Source organism: Cebidichthys violaceus, unplaced genomic scaffold (assembly GCF_023349555.1).
Source record: "Cebidichthys violaceus isolate CVI_PGR_0920_01 unplaced genomic scaffold, fCebVio1.0.p SCAF_4, whole genome shotgun sequence".
Lineage (NCBI taxonomy): Eukaryota > Metazoa > Chordata > Actinopteri > Perciformes > Stichaeidae > Cebidichthys > Cebidichthys violaceus.
In genome coordinates this window covers 14,924,151-14,949,077 of record NW_027176594.1, presented here as the reverse complement: position 1 = coordinate 14,949,077, position 24,927 = coordinate 14,924,151, and the positions used below count along the sequence as shown (strand labels likewise).

The following is a 24,927-nucleotide window of genomic DNA, read 5'->3' as shown; positions in this document are numbered from 1 at the left end:
TTCTGCTGTGAAAATGATTATTTTACAAATTAAGATTAATGTATTATTATGCAGCCAACCAAGTGTTTATTGTGATAACAGAGTTGCTTCAGCATGGTTATCCGATTATAGTCACAAAAGAGTAAGAGGTGTTAAGTCTTGGAACAAATCTCAGAATTTTAATTCCACATACTGCACTTCAGGTGTCTGCATTTGAATCACATCTATCACAAACAAAAATGCCCCATGGTACAAATAAATACACTGTCAGTGAACAGAGAAACGTGGAATGTTTTTATACTTGGACTTTCGTGTTCAATTCTAGAATACATATCTGTATACAGTAGCCTATATTTTCTTTTTCATCAAAGTAACTTACAAACTATCAGCAAACTTTCCAAATAAAGTGCATTTATACTACTCTCTCTGTCAATCACAAAAAGAAAAAAAGAAATTCTCAAACATGTAACACTATAGACACCATTGATTGGGAAAAGGCCTGAAAGTGGGCGTAATAGCTGTAGAAGATTACATTACAGTTAGTTTTCTTAGTCAGATCAATCAGAGCTGACCTGATGCCTCATTTATTACATCAAGATATAAAAGAACTGCTTCCTATCAGTAGAATATATAAGACAGTATATTATATTAAAAATGTTAATCCCTATCCCAGAAGATATAATTAACAGTCACGTGAAGAACACGACAACAGGAAAGGAATAAATTCATGTTTCAAGTGTTCATTACTGCAAATATTTTTGTCATTATAAACATAAATGCATATTCAGTAACCCTATGGCTAATAACCTCCATTCTGCAGTATTTTAGTGGTCGGAACTCTCACTCCAGCAGATTATTAATGAACATGTTATGGAAACATGTCTTACAGTGGATGTTTTAAACCACTGGAGGGCAGTAGAGTACGATGCTGAATGAAAGAAAAATATGGTTTGTTGCATGAACTGCATGAGACTTTCTGATGAGGGGTGTAAAATCATTGGAACGCCCTCAAACATTGTTTGATTTGAGCATGGATTGCTATCCTTTAAAAAGTAAAAATCAATCTGTATTGCATTAAAGATGCATTAATATATGTTTTTTAATATACATATTAACGACTGGTTATGTAAAAAGATCTGCTATAACCACAAAAATCAACTCCCCACTTTGTAGCTCTGCATAGCTTTTAACCATTTCCAGCTCATTGTGTTAGTTTTTTTTAGACAGATCAAAACCAAAACAATGTTGCCAGCTGATGTAAAACCGCTACCAGCACAACTGTACAGGAAGTAGCCTACTTAATGCAAAACAGTTGGAGAACAAACGTTCAACTTTTTTTCCCCCCTTTTTGGACAATGAAATGCATATCTGTGTGAAGTTGTTCTTGTTGGTGTAATCAGTTTACATTTCTAGAGCTTAGAAGAATCAACGTTTCGATGAAATCAAAAATGGATTCAATCATTTAACCCCTGTACTCTTCTCATTGACAGCAGTCCTCACACTCACTCACACACACACACACTCACACACACACACACACACACACACACACACACACACACACACACACAGCTGTGAATGAGTCTCATGAGATTATGTACACCGGAGAGTTACTGAGAACAAATAGGACCAGCGGGAGAGTGGAGCACAAGTTGTTTCTCCCGGTGAACATTTGATCCTTCTCAGCGCTCTTGCTGTTGTTGAATCAGTATGTTACATCTCAAAAAAGTGAGTTTCACATGAATAGATCTTGACTACCTAGCTTGTGTTTCCTAACAACCTAACACAGTCATTCTGATTATACTGCAGATAACTTTGTTTTTACAGCAACAGGTTCATTGCGATATACTGTACCCATATCCACAACCCCTACCTTATCTATAGAGCCCTTTAACAAACACATAACTGTATGCTACATCCGTAACGGCCTGCTTTTCCCCGTTTGGGCTCGAAACAACACATGGGTTCACTCTATATGTGCTTACAAGTCCTTTTTTTATATACTATATCCACACACATTATCATCACTGAGCCTGTGTGATTTGTTAATAAAGTCAGGGAGCGTTCAGCAAAGCCTGTAACTGTTACTGGATCCGAAATGCCGCCTGTTTATTTCCAGTTTGGTTCCCCATCATGACCCTTGCTGAGTCACCCGTGCTGAGTGTAATTACTCACTCGCAAAACACAATTCGTAGGACCATGGGTTTAAATGCATAAAAAATAAAATCAGCCGCTGACAGTGCTGCCTCCTGTGGCAATGTGAGTGTGTGTGTGTGTGTGTGTGTGTGTGTGTGTGTGTGTAGGCTGTACTCAGAAAAAAAGGGTGCTGTGGCAGCCCTCCTGCGAAGGGGAGATAAGCGCTGAGCCGGAGCTCTGTCAAACACGCTTTCCTCTGCAGGACGACACAGCCTCCAAGAAGCAGCAGAAATAGACCCAAGGTGGCTTCACACGCTCTCTCTCTCTCTCTCACACACACACACACACACACACACACACACACACACACACACACACACAATCCCCTGCGACAGTCAGAGCTAGACATGACATCCACTGACAGAGTGCCTGCTTCGCTTTGTCTGACCCATGCACAGCGACTCCATAAACTGCAGGATGAAGAAGAAATGAGCTCCATCATCTTGCTGCTTGCTCACCCACTGAAGCCAAACGGAGGCTCGGCTGCTTTGTTTGATGCAAATACTACAACGTGACCACAACTCAGTTCGTCATTGTCTTGCTTGAGAAAGCAGTGAGAGAACAAAGCGCTGGTTTGAAAGACAAAATAGAGTGACTGGATTTTGGTATTCACAGTTTTCAGCATGTTTTGATCGGTAAAGCACTTTTTGACCTTCTTGTACCTATTATACATGTACAGTACATACCATATATGACATGCGTTCACATAGACCCACACACATATACATCTGGTAAAGTGATCCACGTTACATTAAAGAGTCCTCTTATTAAATACTTTATAATAGAAAATCAACAGAGAACGCACCTTTACATTAGATTGTTTCACTCCTGGTTTTGAGTTAGAATCAGTCAATCATTGGAATCAATAAATAGCATTTCATGTACTCTGAAACTGGAATGTACATTGTTTTTAAGTGCTTGACTTCTGTTGCATTGTTCTTCCAAAAAAGGCATTTTTTTACATTTTTTTTTTTACTGAAGTCCCATATAGGGACCCCATGGGGTCACATTTTCGACTGGCTGCTTCCCGTGGCAGCCCTCTCTAGTGGTGAAGCAGCAGGACTTTGGGTCACCACTGCAGCCCCAACAACCACTCGACCTCCAGCGGGAGTGTCAGACTTTCCCGCTGCCCCTCCCTGCCTCTCCTCCGCCGCCTTAGTCTGCTGCTCTTTGCTCTTGGACCCCTCCTGGGAGCCAAGCTTGATCGGCCCGAGGACGTTTTTGGCCACAGTGGTCAGCTGGCTGACGAAGCTCGTCTTGTCGCCAGGGGAGACAGGCCGTGACTTGCAGAGCAATGGTCCGCAGAGGGAGGGGGTGACGGACGTCGGGGAGGGAGAGGGGGAAGGCGAATGCTCCTCCACCACTTCTAGGCGACATTTGTCCTCCCAGTCAAGAGTCCCCCGGTAGCAGTTGACCTGCCCAAGTCCTTGCCTCACCTTGCCCAGCAAGAGCGGCTGCCCATGTGGGGGGACGACGGGGGCAAGAACCCGCGCTGGTAGCTTGGGGCTTTTGGAGCCGAAGTCTGGAGTCCTCGAGTCGTTGCTCTCTGCTCCAGCCTTTCTCAGGCTGTCCCCCATACCTGATGGTTTAAAGGGTTTGCTCATGCTCAGAGGACCAGCTTTCGCTGACGCGTTGATGCCGATGGATTTATCCGAAGTGGAAGCAGAGCTCCTGTTGAAGGCAGCACCAGGTACACCAGGCCTACCCCTGTTGTCTCCTTCCTGCTTCGGTTCAGTTCTGCCCCACAGCTGCTCCTTGACATCTTTAATATTAGAAAACACACTTTTGGCTCCCATGGGGTCTTGCTGTTTTGACGTTAAGTCCGCTGGACTCTGCAGGATCTTTTCAGGTCCCTTCTGACCACCTAGACTTCCTGATGTTTTGCTAGGGATGCAAGAACTTGTAGCTTTAGTGGTTTCAGCACAAAGTCTGGAGCTCTGGCCAGCCTGCGAGCTAAAGGACAGCTCACTATGAGATTTTCTTGTTAATGACGACTGGCATCCTGTTGCTCCAACACGACTCAATCTCTCCAGGACTGTCCCGGTATCAGTATCCCTCTCTTTCTCCCTCTCCCGTCCCCTCTCCCTCTCTTCCCTCTCCCTCCCAGCCAGCAGTGTTTCCCTGCTGAGCGGTGACTCCTGTCTCCCTAGTCTCCTCACAGGCTTCAGGACACCGGTTTCTGGGTTTGTAGAGGATGAGGGCAGGGGTGGAGGATTAGGGGGAAAGTTTTCCCCGTCCGTCTCCAGCAGGCTCTGGAGCCCGAGCTCACAGAGGAAGGCATCCTTACGGTACTCAGAGTGCTGCACCTCCAGGCTGTGCTTCCTTAGCGGACCGCCCAGCCCTCCTGTGGAGCTGGACTGGGTCAGAGGCGAGCCCAGCTTCTCCGCCGACTGCACCCGTTTGAGAAGAGGCGATCGAGGGGGTTCAGCACTCTTGGGCCTGGGGCGGACCACCGGCGGCGAGGAGTGGAGCTTGACGGGAAAGGACTGGGTGGTGTTGCAGCTCCCCACGGTGTGGCCAGGCAACGGCGGGGGCGAGGACTGGGTGGGGGAGGGCGTGTGGGCGAGCGGGGACAGGGGTATGTTTCCCGCAGACTTACAGCGGGCAGAGCGATACTGGCGGTGCAGTTTCGGGGAGAGGCCGTGCAGGGAGCTGGGCCTCATGTGCTGAGAAGGAGCGGGGGAGTTTGGAGTGCTGGAGGCCGGAGAGCTGCTCTGGGAGGAGGCACCTAAAGGAACACAGAGATCAGAAAAGATCAATTAAGATGAAAAGAATCCCTGAGGAGCAGACACACTTTTGATTTAGAAGTAAAGAGAATTTGGGCTTTTAGGGTTCGTACAATTTTTGGCCTCAAAAGCTTGTTTTTCCTGCCAATTCTATTTTTTTTAACAAATATTTCTGGCGTGAATTGACCAGTTGCTTTAACACTTGTAAGTACATTATTTCCAGTGTCCTACCCAGGTATGAGGGCTCGGGGGTGGAGCGGTAGCCCTGAGTCGGGGACCGGGCAGACAAGCTGTGAGTCGGAGAGCCAGGGAGACTCTCACTGGAGGACAGAGAGCGATTCAGAGAGGACAGGCTGCGGCTGGTGTGCAGCAGATTGGACTGCTTTGTGATCTTACGGAATAAGGAGCTACGCTTCTTACTGCCGGACAGACAGACAGAGAAATGACAGGGAGAGAAAGTTAGATTTGAAATGAGATTGACATTTTATGTCAATACATTTCACTTTAAAGAATATATTTTCATGGTTTCTTTTGTCCAGTTACAATGAGAATCAACTTGCAGAAAAAAGACAATCCATCACTGTGAACCGAAAAGCATGGAAATCATGAGCTATTTTGTTTTTGTCAAATGTTAACTTGCAACATCAGTGATAACTGACAAAAGATTTCCCTAAGGAATGGACACTAATGGCTAATGACTAATTTGGAATGCATGAAATAAACCAAAAAACTATGATATGCTCAGAAATTGCTCATCAGCAATGTAAAGTAAACAGTAATTAATGGGCTCAAACATGCAAAAGCACTGCCCCATGGATTTAAAATGTCACCAGATGAACATAGAGATGGTCAAAAGAGACACAAAAACCCCCCACTTCCTTGTATTTTACCTCATAAGACAAGACAACAAAGACATCACTGTCTCTGTTGCGGTGCAGGTGCGTAAGCTCTTACCTGTCCTGGCTGTCCTTTCCCATGGTCCTCTTGTTTCGTCGGGCCATCTTACACTTGTAGCTGGCCTTGCGGGCAGGACCCACTTTAATAGAGGTGTTCTCAAAAGGCGTGGTTGTCACCGTCACCTTGTTTCCACTCTACACAGATAAGTGACATTAAATCATTTCTACACTGATCCTTGTAATTATCTACTGTCAAGCTTGTTTACCGACAGAAACCTGACCAGGAAAGTGTTACCTTTATCTACAGGATGAAGAGTCACTGAGCTCAGAGCTACAGTACATGGGAGCAGCAAGCACGTTGTCTAAGTACACGGATAGCTTTTCCTTGAAATTGATAGCTTATAAATAGACAACTAATCTGTTAGTTATTATTGGCAGAAATAAAAGAAATACATAGGACTATGGATATTACCAATCACACAGTACACCTGAGAATGAATAAGCCTACTGCTGCCTACCTTGAGGATGAGCTCTACCACTTCAGTGTGAACCAGACCGTGGACAGACTCCCCGTTGACGTGGGTGATGAGGTCACCGGCACACAGGCCAGCTTCCTGGGCGGGGCCGCCGTCCTCCACATGCTGCAGAGTTACACAGACCTTTTAAGCTCAGAACAATTACATGTAAACATTCGATGAATCTTAAGACTGTATTTCAAAAGACTAAGAATGAATAAAAAAATAAGACTGAATACTTTGATAAGATTAAGATTAAGACTTAGATTAGAGGAAAGCATGAACTATTTTCCCTTTATTTTATAAGTAATATTAGTAACATATTTAACTGGTGAAATTTGAACCCCAATTTATTAACTTCAGAAGACCTTCAGTCCCAGGACAAGCCATCTTTCTTTATGTGATTACACAGACTTCACTACACACTGCTACAAGTTTCTTACCCAAACAATGTGATGCACGCTGTAGATGTCACTGTCTCCAATGTAGACCCTGATGGCCCTGAGAGTGAAGCCGTACTTCTTTCCGGAGCGATGGATGGTGATGGGAGAGCGCAACACGCTGACTGCCGGGCAAAAGTCTCTGCTGGGCGAAGAGTCTCGGGACGAGGGGTTGGAGGAGAATGAGTGGGGGGACATGGGGCTGGCCAGCGGAGAGAAACCGCCATACTGATCCACTGGAGAGGAACAAAGTATCATATTAGCGTGCTATAAAACTATTATTACCGACAGGATTTCATTCTATTCTTTCCTTGCGGCTCTCACCTGATGGTATGATGACAGACAGGGCTGTGGCAGAGGCTGACTTGATGACCTTGTTTCCAGCTCTGGAATTGCGTTTCTCGCCGTCGCCAGACAAATGCTGATGGCGCGCTCTGCGGAGGACCAGGTCATTGGTGGCCCGGGGCCCCAGAGGGTCGTACAGAGGGGTCATCACATCACGACCGGCTACTGCAGGACCTGGGGTTAACGGGGCCGTGGTAACTCCCGGTGTCTCTCCATGTCTAGGGGACTTGTCTGTGAGGATGTAGAGTCATGTAGAAATTATAGTTTTATTAGTTTAAAGTAGCATGACATAGTCATCTAATGAGGTATGACAGGCTGCTTTGTTATCTCCATCCCCCTGCTAACACACCTGCTCCGTTGATCTCCTTCAGACCGTTCCTCTGCTCCAGGAGGCTTGGTGAGGGGACACTGGTCCCGTCCAGTGAGGTTCCACGGACCTTCATGGGTGCCTGGCGGGACAGGAAGTCTGGCTCACCATCTAGGGGTGAGGCAAAACGATGTGTGTCCATCAGTGCTGAGAAGCGTCGGCGAGCGCCAAGAGGAGGGCTCGCATCCCCCTCCATGTAGAGGGACTCTGAACAAGACAGGCGCTTCCTGTAAGAGGAAGGACAAAGAAAAGAGTCATATAAGAAAATGCAAACAGTGTCTTCTCTGTAAGAATCCATCATCCGACAACACTAGGAGTCTAGAGTCTAGTCTAGGTGCTTTGGCCTTAATGCTAATGTCAGCATGTTAGCATTCTAAATGACGATGCTAACATGCTGATGTTTAACAGGTGTAATACTTACCATGAATTAGCACCAAATTGCTAATTAGCACCAAACAAGGTACATCTGAGGTTGATGGGAATGTTATTAGTTTTGAAGTATTTTGTCATTAATCAAAGTATTGCATACATTTTGACCTGATGATGGGGCTGGATAAAAAGTGAATGGCAAAGTGATTACAATTGATTCTGAGGTGGAAATGTTTGAATATTCATGATTATCCCGATAATAAAAAGTCACTATAATCAACTTGCTGAGAGTGTTTTTTTTAAAATCTCAATCCCCAAAAACAGACCAGGTCCAGGACCAGCAGGCTCAGGAACAACTTCTTCCCCTCTGCATCGGGGTGACACCACCCACATCAACCCCGCCACACCATACACTTATACTTGCACTGCCCACTGTAACGTTGATCTCCTGCATACTAAATCTCAACATATTCCTCTCACATTGTCCATACGGTTCATACTGTATATATCCAGCAGATTCATATCTAGCCCTGTCCATTATATGCATTATTTATATTACCACATTACATTACTCTGCTCTTAGCAGCTTTTTTGCACTTTGTGTTGGATGCTAAACTGCAATTCGTTGTATCAGAACCTGAACTGAGCAGTGAAAATAAAGTTGAATCTAATGTAATCTAATCTAGCGTGCAGAGATATTCTGCAATGTGCCAGCAAAGGTGGTAAAGTAGAAGACTGCTCGCTATTAAACATGGCTGTACAATGGCTTTGCTCAAGGATACACACCCTGCGTATTGGTGAGTAACACTGAATGTAAAAATAACTTTTGTTGCTTTACAAGCTCCTTTAATTAAAGAAATGAATAAATGTAGTGAGCTGTAGCCAAAAAGTAATCATAGTTGGTGAGCTGCTGATAATTCTTACTTGATATGGGAGACAGAAAATCCAATATGAAAGGTAAAAAGTGATGTGCCACCTTCACCTTACTACATTTTCTAAGCACTGTGAATGCAGAACATATAAATGAATGATTCTATTTAACATGTGGATGTAGAGAGATGGAAATTCAGATGCATGCCTCCTAAAGATTGAGGTGAAATGGAGTTATGAGAAGTAATGGCAATCAGCCTCTGCTGTGTGCTCTCAGTTGGAAATGTGTCGGATAATAATATGAAGCCTGGACTTTTTGTGAGCTGCCTCAAAGCACGACAAGCAAAAGCAACAGAGCATAATTATGTTTAATGAATCTAGATCTCAGGGTCAGAGTCAATTTTCTATTTAAAAGGGCTGAAAAACTAAAAGCCTTCATTCAAGGTAATGTGAGGTCTCTTTTCCAATCCAATATGTAACATCACTATTAGAGTCATACACATAATACCTTAACATAGTTAACTATCGAGGGTTCAAATACAGTCACATTGAACCACCTGTGTCCAATAGTTTTAGATTTACCAGGAATTATCCTTTTGTGTATTTTAATTGGGAAGTTACACAGTGGATTTGAGTGAGAAAAACAGCTATATTTGCATATTAATCAACAAATCATGAAAAAAGTGACACATCAGAGACATATTTTGTGAGTCATATGAACCAGTCATCTAATTCCACTTTTCCAAACTTTGCAGAGGTGAGATCTGTAGCATGTTGTTGACTAAAAGTGAGTGTGAACTCTCACAGAGTTCTTTTTAAAGATGTGTCATAACTGGTGTCAGTGAGATAGAAAGCACAAGTTATTCAGGCACACTGGGGTATGTGACAGTTTTAGGGAAGCACCTTGTGAACACCCCCCCCCCCCCCCCCCAATTTACACACATGCCTCTACAACCCTACAACTCAACATTCAATAACGCCCACCACTCACATCTCTGGGGATCCGGTCCTCCAGCTCTTGTCTCTCATGCTGAAGCTGCCCAGGCTCTCTCTCTTGGTCACCTTGTCGTCCCGCGGGCCCTTGTGCTCCCGACGGGACACGGAGTTTGAAGCTTTCTGCTCCAGCTGAGACAGATGCTCCATGCTGCTGTACACCTGCAAGGGGACACAGTCAGATCAATCTTCATTTGTGCTGTTAGCAGATATTTATAGCTCTGGGGAAATAGGGATGAGATGTACAGAGCTGTGCAGGGAACCGAGAGGCAGTTTGTGGTGTATTAGGATCAAGAATGCTTTGAAAATGAACCTGTATTTCTAACCAGTGGGGAACTCAACCTATTTTACTCATCAAAAGTCTGTTTGCAGGTCTTAGGCAGTACTACTGCATATGTGTCTTTTGTGAATCGAAAAGCTGAAACCTGATGTATGTGAAAACATGACCTGCCACTGTAAGAATATAAACATTGTACAAAACTTCCTGGTTAAAAATGAAATAAAAGATTTAAAAAAATAAAAAATAAAATAATTAATCAAATACATGTGTGCGTTTACTGCAGACCTCATTATGTGTGTGTATGTATTCAGCAGAGGCTTTGCTTGAGAGAAGCAGCTCAACAGCCCTCGAACGTAACATCTCACATTTAATTGAAATTGAGCCCCTCAATGAGGCACTTTCGATTTTCTGAGGAGTGAAGAAGTGACGGGAAGAACACGGTGGCACACTGGGAGAGAGAGTCACAGCTCAAAATTGAAAGAGACTTGGCCATAGAAAGATTGTCATCAAACACACATCTGTAGAGCGAGGCCCCCAGATTAACAAAGGAAAGAGGACGGGGAGGGAGGGCTCCCTGTGGATACAGGGGTCACTAATAGGCAGACCGTAGTCTGAGTCCGCACCCAGACGCCGTTGTATCTGGACCCTGGACTTATAACCGAGTGCGCTTCTATTTTAACCGGCGCAGCTTTTCTAGACTTTACGGCACTTGTTCAGCGGTCCAGGAAACACAACAACCAATTATATGCGTTGTAAACCATCTCACGTGATGCTACTGGGCCAATCAAATATGTGACAAGCATCGCCCTCGACTCAATATTCACACGCACAGGAGAGACGGGGAGAAAGACCCAACAGTTGGAGAAGTACCTGAGTCAGAGAAGTTATTTGACATGACATGCTCAAAAAAGACAAATGTGGACAGCTTAACCAGTGCCTTAAACCAAGAATGGACAGACTCTTAAATGTTCATTATTCCAACAAAGCACAAATCTTTTGAGAAAACGTACCCACTCACATCTGAAATAAAGTCACAGATAATAAACAATCTAAGAGCCCAATATGATCACAATCCAACACATGAATTCTTTTCCCAATAATGATGTTAACAAAGAGGATAGAGCTGAAACAAGTGGTTTCAATGATCACAGATATAGTCCCTGCACACAAATTTCTCCTATTAGAATTTAAGAATATAATACCGTCGCTTTTTTGATTGACATCACTTGAAACCTGAATAAACTGAATTTAAAGCTGGAGGACAATTCAGGTAAAATTAAGTACTTTACTTTAAGAGCCACATTTTTCAAAAGTTTTCTGTTATGTTTTTTTTTCAATCCAACATTTATTTATTATTAGAATATGTATTACTCAAAATGAATACAGTTCAATTTGACATCTGTAATAACAAATATTGTTGAGGTATTATTCAATTGAACTTTCTTTATTTGAGTAATTACATCAGTTGTTGACTGCATACAGACGTTAATACAACTGTTTGGCTACTTCAATATATATATGGGACTAGATCATAGCGCAAGTTAGACATTATTGTGATGTTCCGGACCTTTGCATGAGGACATCCTCTCTAAATGGACCTCGCTGAATTTTAATTGAATACCCCTGGTATAGTGTGATGTCATAGTACAGTGTGATGAATCATATTATGGTGTGATTTCATAGTATAGTGTGATATGTCATTATACAGTGTGACATGTCATAATATAGTGTGATGTCATAAAAAAAGTGTTAAGTGAGAAACTAAACAAGTTGACCAGCGAGAAAAAAAAGAATAGCCCAGTGAATAAGAGAGTAAGAGAGAGATGACAGAGAAGAGGCTGGAAGAGAGACAAAGTCTAACCTTGCTGAAGCGAGGAGAACAGGAGGAGAACTGTCTGATCTCCACCGGCTCATCGTCATTGGTGTCATCCTCGTCGTACGTATTGATGTGATGATACCGATCCGAACGGGCTGGCAGGGAAGAGAGAGAGAGAGAAAGAGTGAAAGAAAGAGCGAGAGGAGATGAAATATATGAGCTGTTAGTTCAACAATAAAACTGCATTTGTGACTGGAGCCGTGTCAGAAAATGATTGTACCTCTGGTGCAACAGCTGTATACGTTACAGGCACATAAACCCACAGGAACCTACTGTCAAAGTAGCTGGTGTCCTCCTCTGACTCCAGGTGAGGGATGAATTCTGCCTTTTGTCTCAGCAAACTGTTCCAGTCCAGCTCTGTGAAGAACGGGTGCTGCTTCACCTCAAACGCTCCGCCTGGTGGCACAAACAACGCCGCCTGTCAGCCTCACTCAAAATACAACAAGCTATAGAACATAGTGGAGCATTTTTCAGCTGAAGAGCCAGATATTTCCCTCAGGAGTTGGTGGAGACTAAAACAGTATTGGATTGATATCCTGACATATTTCAGATTTTTTCATTATCTGGATTTTTTCCAGCTTGTTTGCCTCTGACACCCTGTCAAGTTGCAGTTTACATCCATGTCTGTCCGAAATGTCATCACTTCATCGTCTCATCCTATTAGATATTTGTGTGAAATGGTCATAGTTAGCATATGAATTTGTGAGCTATGGCCCAAAAATTGTTTTGTTAAGTCACAGTGACCTTTGACCTCCAAATTCTTATCAGTTCAACATTGAGTCCAGGTGGAATTTTGTGCCAAATTTAAAGAAATGTAATGAATAAATGAATGCCAATGGTGTGCTCTGTGTCTGTTGGATTTACAAATAATCAACTGTTAACACAGTTATAATGACATAAATCATAAAAAAAATTAAAAAGTTACATTTCTTTGCTAATTTATTGTAGAAAGTAGGCCACAAGTGTTACCAATTTTGGATAAACAAATTGAGGCTCCACATGCTATACATATTGAACTATTAATATTGTTTACAAGCTCAACCTTACTCCTCTTCTCTATGCTCTGTGTTCAGCAGCCTGCAGTTTAGTCGAAGTTTCATAGACTTTTTGTCAAGTGACTAAAGAGTCTATAATGGCCTCCCAGTTCAATCAATCAATCAATCAAACTGTGTTTGTTTAGCACCTTTCATGCATGTTAGTGAAATTCAAAGTGCTTCAAAGATGACTGTCAAACCGAAAAATAAGAAAGAACTAGTGAGGACAATGAAAAAAACAGAAAAGACAAAAGCAATTCAGCAAGTTAACAATAAAAACATAATAAAATAGAATTAAAAACTAAAATAACAGCTATAGTAGTAAAACAGCATGAAATAACAACTAGATTGATATAATATAATGCAATTATACAATTATTTTATTCATAAATACAATGAAATAAGTAATAAATAAGTGCTTTCAAATTGAAGTTAATACCTGTACCCAACCTCACAAGAGGGTTGGTCTGCAGCAGGGCGGAGATGAGGTCCTGGGCATCCGCAGGTAAGGCGTCGTCGCCATCTGGCCAAACTATATTGTCTGACGGAGACGACAAACAGAGAGCAAAAGGTCGGTGTTACGAGGAACACAGAAATTGCCTTCTTTTGAAATAGTTTTAAAAATGACAAATCATCCAAACTACGGCAAAATTGCCTTTAATGCTGGCATCTCAGTGCAGTTTTGAAAACTCTGCTCAGACTACATCACATGCTTGAGATGCACATTATTGAATAAGAACACTTAACTGATCATTAAAGCATAGATTTCTAAAAGTTGTGGTAGTTTTAAAATAGTTTAGAAAACAAACTTTGATCAATTTACTTTAAAGCTAGACATTAACCCAGAAACCCAATTGACTGGAAACACTGTGAAGCTTTTGATGCAGTCTGTGAGTGTCTTTACAAATAAACCAAGACTATTTTATTACCTGTGATGACCTGTCCAAACAGCTCCTCCGGAGTGTCTCCAAAGAAAGGCACGCAGCCCACCAGGAACTCATAGAGGATGATGCCCATGGCCCACCAGTCCACCGGCTTTCCGTAGCCCTGACGGAGAATCACCTCTGGAGCGATGTACTCCGGAGTACCACACACCTGAGTGATGGAGGGGTGAGGGAGACAGAAGGAGAAAAAGAGAGGAGCGGAGAGGGAAAGAAAGATGGGTTGGAGATGCTTGACAAAATCCCACTTGTCCAACTTACATCATTGTCCATTTTCCTCAAATATTCTTTAAATGGCCCCTTCAGATATGATGTAATACATGTAAAAATGCTCAGCTTTGTATAATAGTTTGTCATTGAAATAGTTTTTCCACTCCCTTAATGTATGAATGTGCAATAGCACAAGATGTCTACTACTTCATTGAAAAGTCTGTTCTTAGGTCAAACATCCAAATAACAATGAGAGGAGGAGGGGGACTTTAAAAGTTTCCCATGTACCCTCTGATAGTTTTGGTTCAATTTGCGATCTCTGCCGCTAAGAGTTCTGCCTCTGTGCCAAAACAATGAAGTCGAAAGGAGCTGCATCTATCCTGATACAGATACAGTACAATATCCTGTTTATTTCGACTGATTAGTAACTAAAAACAACTGAACTGAACTGAAAACCTTTCACAACAAGGTCTGTGAAACTTTGAAATGTCACATTTTGAACGATGTAAGCACCAAAAATGATATCTAATCCATTTCCTCAGTGCGGCAGCTGAAGTCAAACAAAACAACCCTTTAACACTAGAGGCAGTAAAATGGAAACCATTTACAACCATGATGACATGCTCAAGGTTTCATTTCTAATAATCACACACGTTGTTTAGGAGATGTGAATCTGAAAGTGAATACAAAGCATATGCACTTCATGACATCGTGAGTGAGTGAATGAGAAACATTCTGGTCTGTTTCATCCACAGATGTGATTTGATCCTGGCAGATAAACAGATGCCTGCTTCAAGCCAGAAGAGCTGACTGATTTCATTCAGAGCATAAACAATAACTATAATTGCTAAAAGCGGTTATTGTGATGGAGATGATTAATGATTCACTAATTCAGAATACGCAGGAAGCATTGTAACGCAGTGGCACCATTTGAGGACCATTGATTCTGCCAGATGACTTGGCAGGTTGGTGCACATGGCGGGAGGAGACTAAAAGATGCTGCGAATGCAGCTGTTCGTCCACCAAACATCTTCTCTTACAATTACAAACACCTCGTTCATACGGTCGCTAATTACATGCATCAGTCTGCAGACTTTCTACTTTACATGGGGGTAAAGTACTTCAATTAATGTTCAAAAACCTACAAAACACAATGCTGCTCGGTTATAGGCAGCGTACCTGCTTGTCCAGGAACTCTCTGGCATCTTTTTCAATGTGTCCCTCGTACAGGTTGGTGGTGAGGCTCATTAGACCCATCTTCGACAAGCCAAAGTCTGTAAGCTTGATGTGCCCCATGGAGGTGATCAGTAGACTGTTAGGAGAGAGAAAACAGGCATTTAGCCATATTTAACAGACTATGTGGTTATTTCTAAAAGCTGTATCGTGGTCACAGGTTGACATTTACTGTTTTTGAGAGCAGGTCCTGCAGAATAGGAAGGGGGGGGGTTGCTTAAGTGGAGGTATGGACACGTGAGAGCGCCATGCTGCAGACGAATGCACCCTCATCCCTGGAGTATTTCAGTTTACTTTCAGTCAGTTTGCTAACATAAATGAACTGCACTCACCAAGCTCAGTTCATGAAAGCAAGATGAGGCATTGGAGCAGACTTGAGGCCTGCCTCCTCTTTTTGAGTGGCAACCGAGGCATTCAGTCATGTTGTAGCCACAAGGCTAAGTGTCCATTAAATCCCCTCAACCTAAAAACAAAGACTTTTACCAGCACTACCCGTGTCATGATGGCTACATTAGATTCCATGAATACTTCATATCTATTGTCCTATTTAAAAGGAGTGTGCCAAACAGTTCTCCTTACCGTATTTAGCTATGCTGACTTGTCTTCATGGACACCAGACAAGAATTTCAAAACAGCATTAATAGATTCTTTTCCCCATAAACTCATGTTTACAATGTTCACTGAGGTAAGAAATCAAGTGCTGCTGGCCGTTAGAAAGAATGCAAATTTAATGCACTTTCGCATTGGCTTTACTTTTCAGACCTGGAGGGATGCTGCCTGCTTTTTAGCAGCTGCTCCACTATGTTCACCAGATCGCTGATAACTGTCTGCTGTTTGGTGCTAGGCAGGTAGCGGATAGTAGTTTTACAGTGTTATTTCACTGAAAACAGCGACCTGCTGTAGCTGCAAACAATGCTGATGAGAGAGGTGAGATTGACCTAAAGCAGTTAAGTTGCTGGCTGTAAAACCAAAACAATGTGTTGATATTTTATTAAAAATGGATTGGTGCAGCTTTAAACACTCACTTGTCAGGTTTCAGGTCTCTATGGACGATGCCATAGTTGTGCAGATATTCCAGGGCTAGAACGGTCTCAGCGAAGTACATCCTCGCCAGCTCTACAGGCAGCGCCCCAATGTTCTTCAACAAAGTGGCACAGTCACCACCTGAGAACACAGAAAGACCACAAGTTAGTGTTTAAGTGTGTGAGTGGATTTATCCATTTCATAATTCAGAAAGGAAAGGCAGTGTTCCTGCTTGAGAAATGTTGAATGAAAACTATTCAGACAAACGTAACTGAAGCACAGAAAGTCTTCAAGATGATGTAAATTGATCCTCCGATTAAGCAGAATAGCATCATATATGTGATTCACAATAATAATGTTCCTGTTTAGTTTTTTTGGCTTGTAACGTAAAGCACGTTTATCATCACACAAGTCACTCAAACTACCCATCAAGCCTTAATGTAGAGAGCTGCCGCAGCCAGGGCCGCCTCAATGTCCTGCCTCTACTGCCCTTGTTCGACTTTCATGGTGGAGAATCATTGTGATAATGAAATAAGAGTCTCGTCTCCAGCATATTACTTTCATTTACCTGAATGTGAGCAGACAAAATCATTATTGGCTATTCAGGAGTCCAGCTGACACTTTTATCAAAATTAAATAAATGAAGTGCGAAGGACGGAAACCCGATCTAAGATTTCCTCATACGCCTGACACAGAAAAAGGAAGGGAGAAAATAACAAGAGTGGTCTCATAAACCCTCCCTCAGTGTAATAAGAGTCTGCATCCAAACCGAATCGGATTCCCTCACCCTCAACATATTCCATGACCATGCACAGATGTCTCCGCGTCTCAAAGGAGCAGAACATGGAGACAACGAACGGATTCTCTGCGAAGGTGAGGATGTCCCTCTCCACGAACGCCTGCTGGATCTGGTTCCTCAGGATCAGATTCTGCTTGTTGATCTTTTTCATGGCAAAGCGCTGACGCGTCTCTCGGTGTCGCACCAGGTAGACGGCACTGGAGAGAAGGTGAGACAGAAGAGCCGAGAGTGAAACCTGAAGGGACTGGTGGTGCCGAGGTGGAGTATGGAGGAAAGAAAGCAAGGTGAGGCAGAGGTGAGACCATTACGAAGTGTATTGAGCGAGACCACAGGTTACAGTGTTAAAATCCCCAAAGATTGCTTGTAAATTGAACAGCACACTTTAAGTGCCTTCAAACTATTCTACAGACTGAATACATGTCAGAAAGTGTCTTTTTAAAAAGTTTCCCTTTAACGTCTCTTTGGATACTGGTGCTTTAGTTATTCTCCGTGCCAGGGTGATTATTTTTGCTGTGTCATGCTAAATATACGGTCCATCCATGTTCTTAGCGACCACTCAAAGCACTTTTCAACACAAGCCAGCCTTCATCCATTCACGCACGCATTCATACGCTGGTGGCAGAGGCTACCATACAAGGTGCCACCTGCTCATCAGGAGCGATAAACATTCAAACGCACACTCAGCAATTTGGGGTTCAGCGTCTTGCCCAAGGACACTTCGACATGTCGACTCGGGGGGCCAGGGATGATTAGTGGACAACTGCTCTAACTGACCACAGCTCAAATATCATAACCCAAAACTAAAAGAAAACAAAGAAAACACTAACTTTAAATCAATCACAACGTTATATGCACACAATGATATAATCTCAGCTCAAAATGGCTTTACAGTGTGTGCAAAATATAAAATAATGTCTGCAGCACACGGCAGACGTTTATCCTGATATAGGTCTGCTTCTCCATCCTCCAGGCTTCCTCACCTAACTCTGTTTCATGTAAACAATGAAGTCAGTCTTTGTCTGACTTTTATCTGCCTCTTTAAGTATCTTGCTAAACAATACATAGCATCATTCTGATAATCAATTAACATTTGACAATTTGATTTCAACATACCGTTTTAGATATGCATTGAAGCTAAATTAGGTAACTTTAGAAAAATACCTTTTTGTCACATTTGCTCAAACTGCGACTATATCCTGAGTAGTATATGAGACAGATAATCTGTGAAAAAGTCATATTTCTCTGTCTCCTTTCAGTGCTGCCAAAAGAATTTGCAAGATGCCACCGCGCCAAAAAGGATAAGGAAGTCTCCAAAGCAGCCGTCAATCACTGCTTCTGAAGCTCATCAACTCCAATCAAACTGTCAAACTTGGCAGCGCTGATCAAATATGAATCAATATTTTGTTACTGTATAGCCTATTTCCCACCTCAGATGTTTTCTGGAACATATTTTATTTACATATTTTGTAAAATGAGAAAGTTTGCGACCCGGTCGGTTAAATACAGACGAGGCAAAACCAAACACCGCCCACCGACTGGAGAAAACTTCCCAAAAGGAGATTCTTATCTCACATCATCTGTCTCATGTACTACTGACCGGCTACAGCGACAGTTAAATATGACAAAAAGGCTTTTTTTTCATCAAAGTTACCACCTGTAGCTTTAACATATCAAGGAAGCATATTGGTGGGTTTCCTACAGACTGATACAGAATACTGAATCTGAATTTTTTTAGACTTTCTTTCATTCAAAGCAGCGAGTTCATGGCCATGGAAACATCTTGTACTATTGTCATCAGAGCATAGATTCTGTAGTAGCAGTAGTATTATTGGGATAGTTTTATTCCAGGTTCCGCTATTGTGTTGCATCTTTTATTGGTCTTTTTTATCAGTTCTTCATGAAGCACCATAAGACACTGAGCATGAATGCTGATTGTTGAACACTCACTGTCTCAACAGTCTCCCACATTGTTTTGAGGAAAAGTCAAGATTTGTTCTTGATATGATTTCTATGTGGAGTCAATGAGGTTTCAATCCATCACTTACCCATAAGCTCCATTGCTGATCAGCTTGATGCTCTGAAAATCTTCTTCACTCGGTGGCTTAATGGTTCTCCCTTTTCCCTGGTGACACAATTTAAAATCATAATTGAAATCACCACAAAGGCTGTTTCAATTAAATGTTCAAATGTCGTATCTTTGATGATTTGACGTGTGTGTGTGTGTGTGTGTGTGTGTGTGTGTGTGTGTGTGTGTGTGTGCGCGCGATCATGCTGCATGTGGATACATGTGAACACAGATCTGTCTGTGTTTGTTTGTGCTTCACCTCTGCCGAGTCATCGGTCTCTGGAGTGTGTGGACCCTCACTGTCGTAGCTGTCAAGGCCGATTTCTGTTGAGAAACATGTATGTTAACGAACATACCTGGTGTCCAAAATGAAATGTTTCAAGCTAAAACACCAGGCCTCCCACACTGCTGTGAGCAGATAACAAAATAAAATTGCAGCTGCTCAGACATCTTAAACAAAACGGATGAAGGGACAAATGTGTCAGAACACAGAAAGAAAAAGCTAAAATAGCGTCTTCCTATTCATTTTTCTTGTCTTCTTCAGCGGCCCGTCCCCCTCACTTTGTACCTTCTCCTTCCCTGAGCAGCACTGGCGGCTAATTTCCAGTGTTCTTCCACTCTTGTATGTGACAGCTGCTGGAACACACTGATTACAGCACTGTTTTGTCGAAGCAGGGAAATAATTGACTGATAATTAACTTTGCAAAGTGTTTTTTCAAAGCCGCTCTGTGGATATTAGCTTCATGTATAATAAAAGTCACTGAGCTGACACTCGTACACTTTCTCCGACGCTGAAAACAACCGGTCTTGTCAGCGGTCTCTGTGAGGAGCCGAGAAAAGGAAGTGCGAAAGTGTGCAAGCAGCTACGTGGGTGAGCGCGTGTCTCTATGCGTGACGGTGTAGGTGCAAAGGAAAGTGCAAGATCAAGATATCAAGTGGCACATTGTTAGCAGAGATGAGCTGAGAAAGGCTTGGCAGGCACATATTTTCCATGGAAATAAGGTGGTGGCAGAGGTCCATTGTGAGGAGTCATTCAGGGTCATTTAACCCATCGGCTGATGAACAGCTCCCGATGGATGAGACCCGGAGCGGCTGAGCAGATGTGAAGAAGAAATGTGAGCTATGATGATTAATGAAAGACGCCGATGCCACCGCGCCACCAGCCAGCAAATGATCCGGTCAGTCTCATCTCGTACATCCTGATGCTGAACAACCAGAAACGCTGATCGATAGCTTAACCCAAAGAGACCCACGTACACCTGTTTCTGTCTTTTTAAAGGGTGGGGGGGTCTTTAGGGGGAGATGTCACATAGAAGTGGTATACATCATCTGAAAGCAGGGAACCTGAAGATTTATTTGAGATGCGGCTCAGCACTGTGTGTCAAGTTGTTCTGGTCATAAATCAGAAATAAACCAATCAATCAATTCGTTCTAATAAATTGTGAAAGCGAACGTCACTTAGAATGTAAAACGTTGTGAAGATTGTTTGTGATAGCCATTCCCATGCCCACATCATGTCATAAAATGCTGCGGCTATTTATGTGTTAACATCATTTGTTACACAGATTTGGTGCTGTATTTAACAAAACTTTCCAACACAGATCGATAAAAAAGAATCACAGATCCCTTCGGAAATTGCACATTAAGACACCCAAGACTTTGAGGAACACCATAGCAAAATCCATGCTGTGATTAGGTATCTACAACTTTTGACATTGGGAGATTTCTGCAAGAATTAAAAAAATAAATTGCGATTGGACGACGAGCACTTTTTTTCTAGCTTTAAGAATGAGCCCGCTAGAGTAACGTCAGGCGGGTCACAGAGGGGTAAAGCAGGGATGTTCAAATTGACTTTATTGTCTGTAATTATCTGTACAGTATATGAATGGATAGAGGAGAGTGTCTGTGTCATAAAAACACTGATAGTGCAACATTAAAAATCAATATTATTTATTCTTTGAGTTACTTACTTCCATTAATTTGGGGGATAATCATGATCTAAGTTTGTCCATCTCACAGATGTGACGTTGCCATGGAGTCAGTTAGTTAGCGGAGGGCTGTGTTTTGACAAATTGGCACCATTTAAAGTATGCCAAATTAGTTGTTAGCAGTTCCTGGTTGCAAAGTACCCGTGAATGTACACACAACTCTCACTGGATTAATTTGGTTCTGGAGGAAACTTAAACAAACGTGATTATTCTCAGGTAAGTTTTTGTGTTGTAAGATATATATATATATAAAAAATATATAATGGACATTTGTTTGCGATGGACATCAGAGATAGTATCCTCAGGCAGTGTAAGACACACTTCATGTAAAAAATATGTCTAAAAAAATGAATTCAGTTATGACTCCAAAAAGGAGTAGGACTCCTTCTATGTCCATTAGGTATGGAGCTAGAGCCACAAGAGATTTAGCTTAGCTCAAAAACTGGAGGCATGTGGAAAGAGCCAGCCTGGCTCTGTGTTTGAGAGATCCACTTTCTAGCACCTCTTAAGATCCCAAATAAACACATTATAGTAAAAACAAGAGGAAGTTTTAGGATGAAATTATATATATCGAGTGATTAATTCCTTGTGCCTTGCCATAGTTGGTCAAGAAATAGTGGGAGTTTCCCACTGCTTTCAGTCTTTATGCTAAGCTAAGCTAATCACCTCCTGGCTAAAGCTCAGTTAAGTGGCATCAATATTCTCATCTAACTCTTGGAAACAAAATGGACAAATGCATTTTCCACAATGTTAAACTATTCTTTTAAGTGTTTTTGGTGTTGTGTGGTTTGTTTGAATTCAACGCAAGACCATTTGTAATATAACAAGGGACCAGCCAATGTCTAACAAAACAAATGAAAGACTTTACATATTATTTTCTGTGAGTATTTCCATTTGTTCCACAAAACCCGCTAAACATATATTTTTCTTTCTCTCTGTGTCTTACCCTCCAGCGGGTCTCTGGTCAGCCCCAACTGGCTGATGATGTATCGAGGGATGTCTGCCTTCATCAGTTGTCCCTCCTTGGCGTGGTCCTCCGCTGCCTCCAGCAGATGGTAAAACTCTTCAGGGTTGAACTCCTATCAATGGAGAGGAAACATTTAAGTACCATAGGAGGCTACAATATAAATAAGGCTTAGACTGTCACAGCTGAAGATCTACCGTCAGAATTCAAATACAGTGTGTGCAGCACAGTGAAAATCATCGCTGCTCATTTAACTTTCAGCAGTAGAAAATATCTTCCAAGTCCAAAACGGCAGAGTTTTAACACCTTCAGGTAGATTTAAACACCAGTGCTGGAGACACATCATCTCTGGAAGTGAACTCACAGAACTCTAATCAGCCTCCTGTCAACGCCAGATGATTGCCACTTTAAAATCAGCACTTGCTACTAAGCGTTTTCTGTGTGGGAAGATTTCATTAATCCTCTCAAACACATTTTCATATGAGATCAAGTTGAAAGTTGTAAGGAACTGAAGGGTTTTCAAACGATCGCACTGCTGAGTTAGACTGGTAACTTGTAGGTATCTCATCATGATATCAAACATGATGTTCTGCCCAAAGTCATGATGGCATCATGATTTAGGTGAGTAAACTGTTTAATATATACAGTATCATGATATATTTGGAAGTAAAAAAGCAGCAAAAATGTTTTTAAGAAAATCTGGACTCACTACTGTAGCTTAATTAGGGCTGCAACTAATGATTCTTTTTATTGTCAATTAATCTGGAGGTTATTTTTTAAATGACTTGATTAGTTGTCAGGATATAGCAAAAAAAAAGATCACATCACGGAGTCCAGGATTTTCCAACCAGCAGTCAAAAACCCAAAGACTCACGGACAGACAGTGATTATCGATACCAAATTATTGTTATCTTATTTTTTTATACTCCAAAATATCTGCATCAGCTACAAAAATCCAGTATCGGTCAGAAACAACACGTTGTCAGCATTTTACAAGAGAACGTACCACATTATTTCACAATAATGATTATTTTTTACAGCAGGGTAATGCACCATGAACCACTTCCACTACACAGATACGTGATAACTGAACTGATATTAAATTGTGTCACTTCTCATGAATGCATTTCGGTAATTCCAGGTGTGCCCAACTTATTATCACCAAAACTGGAATTTACTTCACAAATTCATGACCAAACACCACTATGGGGCTGTCAAACAAACACAATCAATGTTAATACACCTCCCAACTTTAAATTGCTTTCCTTTTCCCCCCAATGAAACAGTCTCTTGTGGTGTCCTGTGGGATTTTGTTTCATTCCTGTTGGTGGAATAACATTTTGATTAGAAAGCAGAGCCCGGGGCAACCGGGATCATTTTCTTCCTCCCCTGCTCTCTCATATCTGCTCCCCTCGACCGGAGAAAAAAAAGAGAGAGAGGGAGAGCACGGAGTGGGGGAATTAACCTGCCTCTCTGATAGCTTGCTCCGCTCAAGGATAATATCCCTGCAGCTAACAGCCTACTGTCTGTGTGACATTTTCACTAAATCACAACTTGCAGCTGACTTGAATGCTAAACGAACTCAGAGCCCGCGGACAACATTTTATCTGTGTGCGTGTCTCCTCCCCTCTAACCTGAGGACGGTGAGGATCTTAAGTCCTCTCCGCATCCTGCCTGACCCTATCGACCTCCTCTGACGGTCGCCTTGGCAACGGAAAGATGAGCCAGGGGATGGTTGGAGGAGGGACTACGCCGGAGACGAACACGCGAGGCCATCAATCTGTGAGCTGGTGCCCAGGTATGGCTGAGCCTCCCGTGCATACAGAGAGGCTGGTTATTACTTGGTAAGTTGAAGTGAGTTGTGTTCTGTATGGATCAACATGTCAAGGACACGGCTCTGTCTCCCAGCTGGTTTGATGCGCCACAGAGAAGATCGACAAAGAAGCGGGGGTGGAAAGAATATTTTACAGTTCTGAATAAAGTTGGAAAAATATCCTGCGGCGATGAGCTCATACTCTTCTGCAGCTACGGAGAAGTGCAGTGTGTCTGATGACACAGCTGTAACAAAACAATGACCTCTACTGCAAAATACGCTACATTCATACATTCAAATCTAATGTATCAAGAATGCTGATGGCGAATCTACATTTACTGGAAGCAGGTGTACATTAGCAGTCATTTCTGAATGACAGGGGTCGTAGTAAATATGCAACACAAGTGCCAAAAGGAGGTAGACAGTACAACTCTGGTACTGTGTTAAATCAATGAAATGAGAAATCATCCCAAAGACTTATAAAAGCGGTTTTGAAGCCTTCAGTTCGGCTTTTTGCCGTCGCCAACTTGGTTTTTTGCAACCAGAAGTGACTTGAGAGGGTGGAGCCAAGTACAACCGAACGCTGACCATGACGTTTTCAGGCAACACAAATGTTACAGTTAACTTTGATGAATTGAAAACTGTTTAAAGGTTAAAGCTCTAAGATGAAAACACAGACAATACCAACACCACAGTATCGACCTGTCAATCACAAGTAGCCACACCCTAAAGCATAACCTGCTTTATGGTCTATTATACTCTAAATGGGACTCGCCACTTTCTTGTGTCTGAGTACAAGAAACTAAAATCTATTCAAGTTCTTCTGAAGGCAGCTCTGCAACACAAATTACTATATGAATCACTCTTGAATAAACAAGGTGGGTTAACATCTTTTTGTTCTAGCAGCTGAAATGGTGGACTGAAATGTACGTGTACATAATACTGTATGAAAGGCAGCAACTCTGAAATACTAAAGGGAGGATTGTGAAAATATTCTCAACTTTA

General features: G+C 42.3%; 1 protein-coding gene across 3 annotated transcripts in view; it reads right to left on the bottom strand.

The window, feature by feature from the left end:
• Positions 1-131: 131 nt before the first annotated feature.
• The window catches only part of LOC137884736 (microtubule-associated serine/threonine-protein kinase 1-like), a 66,353-nt gene continuing 41,557 nt past the window's right edge, over positions 132-24,927 (bottom strand). For all 3 annotated transcript variants that reach the window (XM_068726713.1, XM_068726714.1, XM_068726715.1), the window contains 18 exons: positions 22,092-22,224; positions 19,417-19,481; positions 19,138-19,214; positions 17,081-17,289; positions 16,296-16,434; positions 15,217-15,349; positions 13,816-13,981; positions 13,326-13,427; positions 12,126-12,248; positions 11,838-11,947; positions 9,695-9,858; positions 7,447-7,691; positions 7,077-7,328; positions 6,756-6,988; positions 6,316-6,438; positions 5,856-5,992; positions 5,133-5,320; positions 132-4,903 (listed from right to left, as the gene is read on the bottom strand). In XM_068726713.1, coding sequence (XP_068582814.1) covers positions 3,180-4,903; positions 5,133-5,320; positions 5,856-5,992; positions 6,316-6,438; positions 6,756-6,988; positions 7,077-7,328; positions 7,447-7,691; positions 9,695-9,858; positions 11,838-11,947; positions 12,126-12,248; positions 13,326-13,427; positions 13,816-13,981; positions 15,217-15,349; positions 16,296-16,434; positions 17,081-17,289; positions 19,138-19,214; positions 19,417-19,481; positions 22,092-22,224 — 4,323 coding nt within the window. In that variant the 3' untranslated portion in view covers positions 132-3,179. The remainder of the gene's footprint in view (positions 4,904-5,132; positions 5,321-5,855; positions 5,993-6,315; positions 6,439-6,755; positions 6,989-7,076; positions 7,329-7,446; positions 7,692-9,694; positions 9,859-11,837; positions 11,948-12,125; positions 12,249-13,325; positions 13,428-13,815; positions 13,982-15,216; positions 15,350-16,295; positions 16,435-17,080; positions 17,290-19,137; positions 19,215-19,416; positions 19,482-22,091; positions 22,225-24,927) is intronic.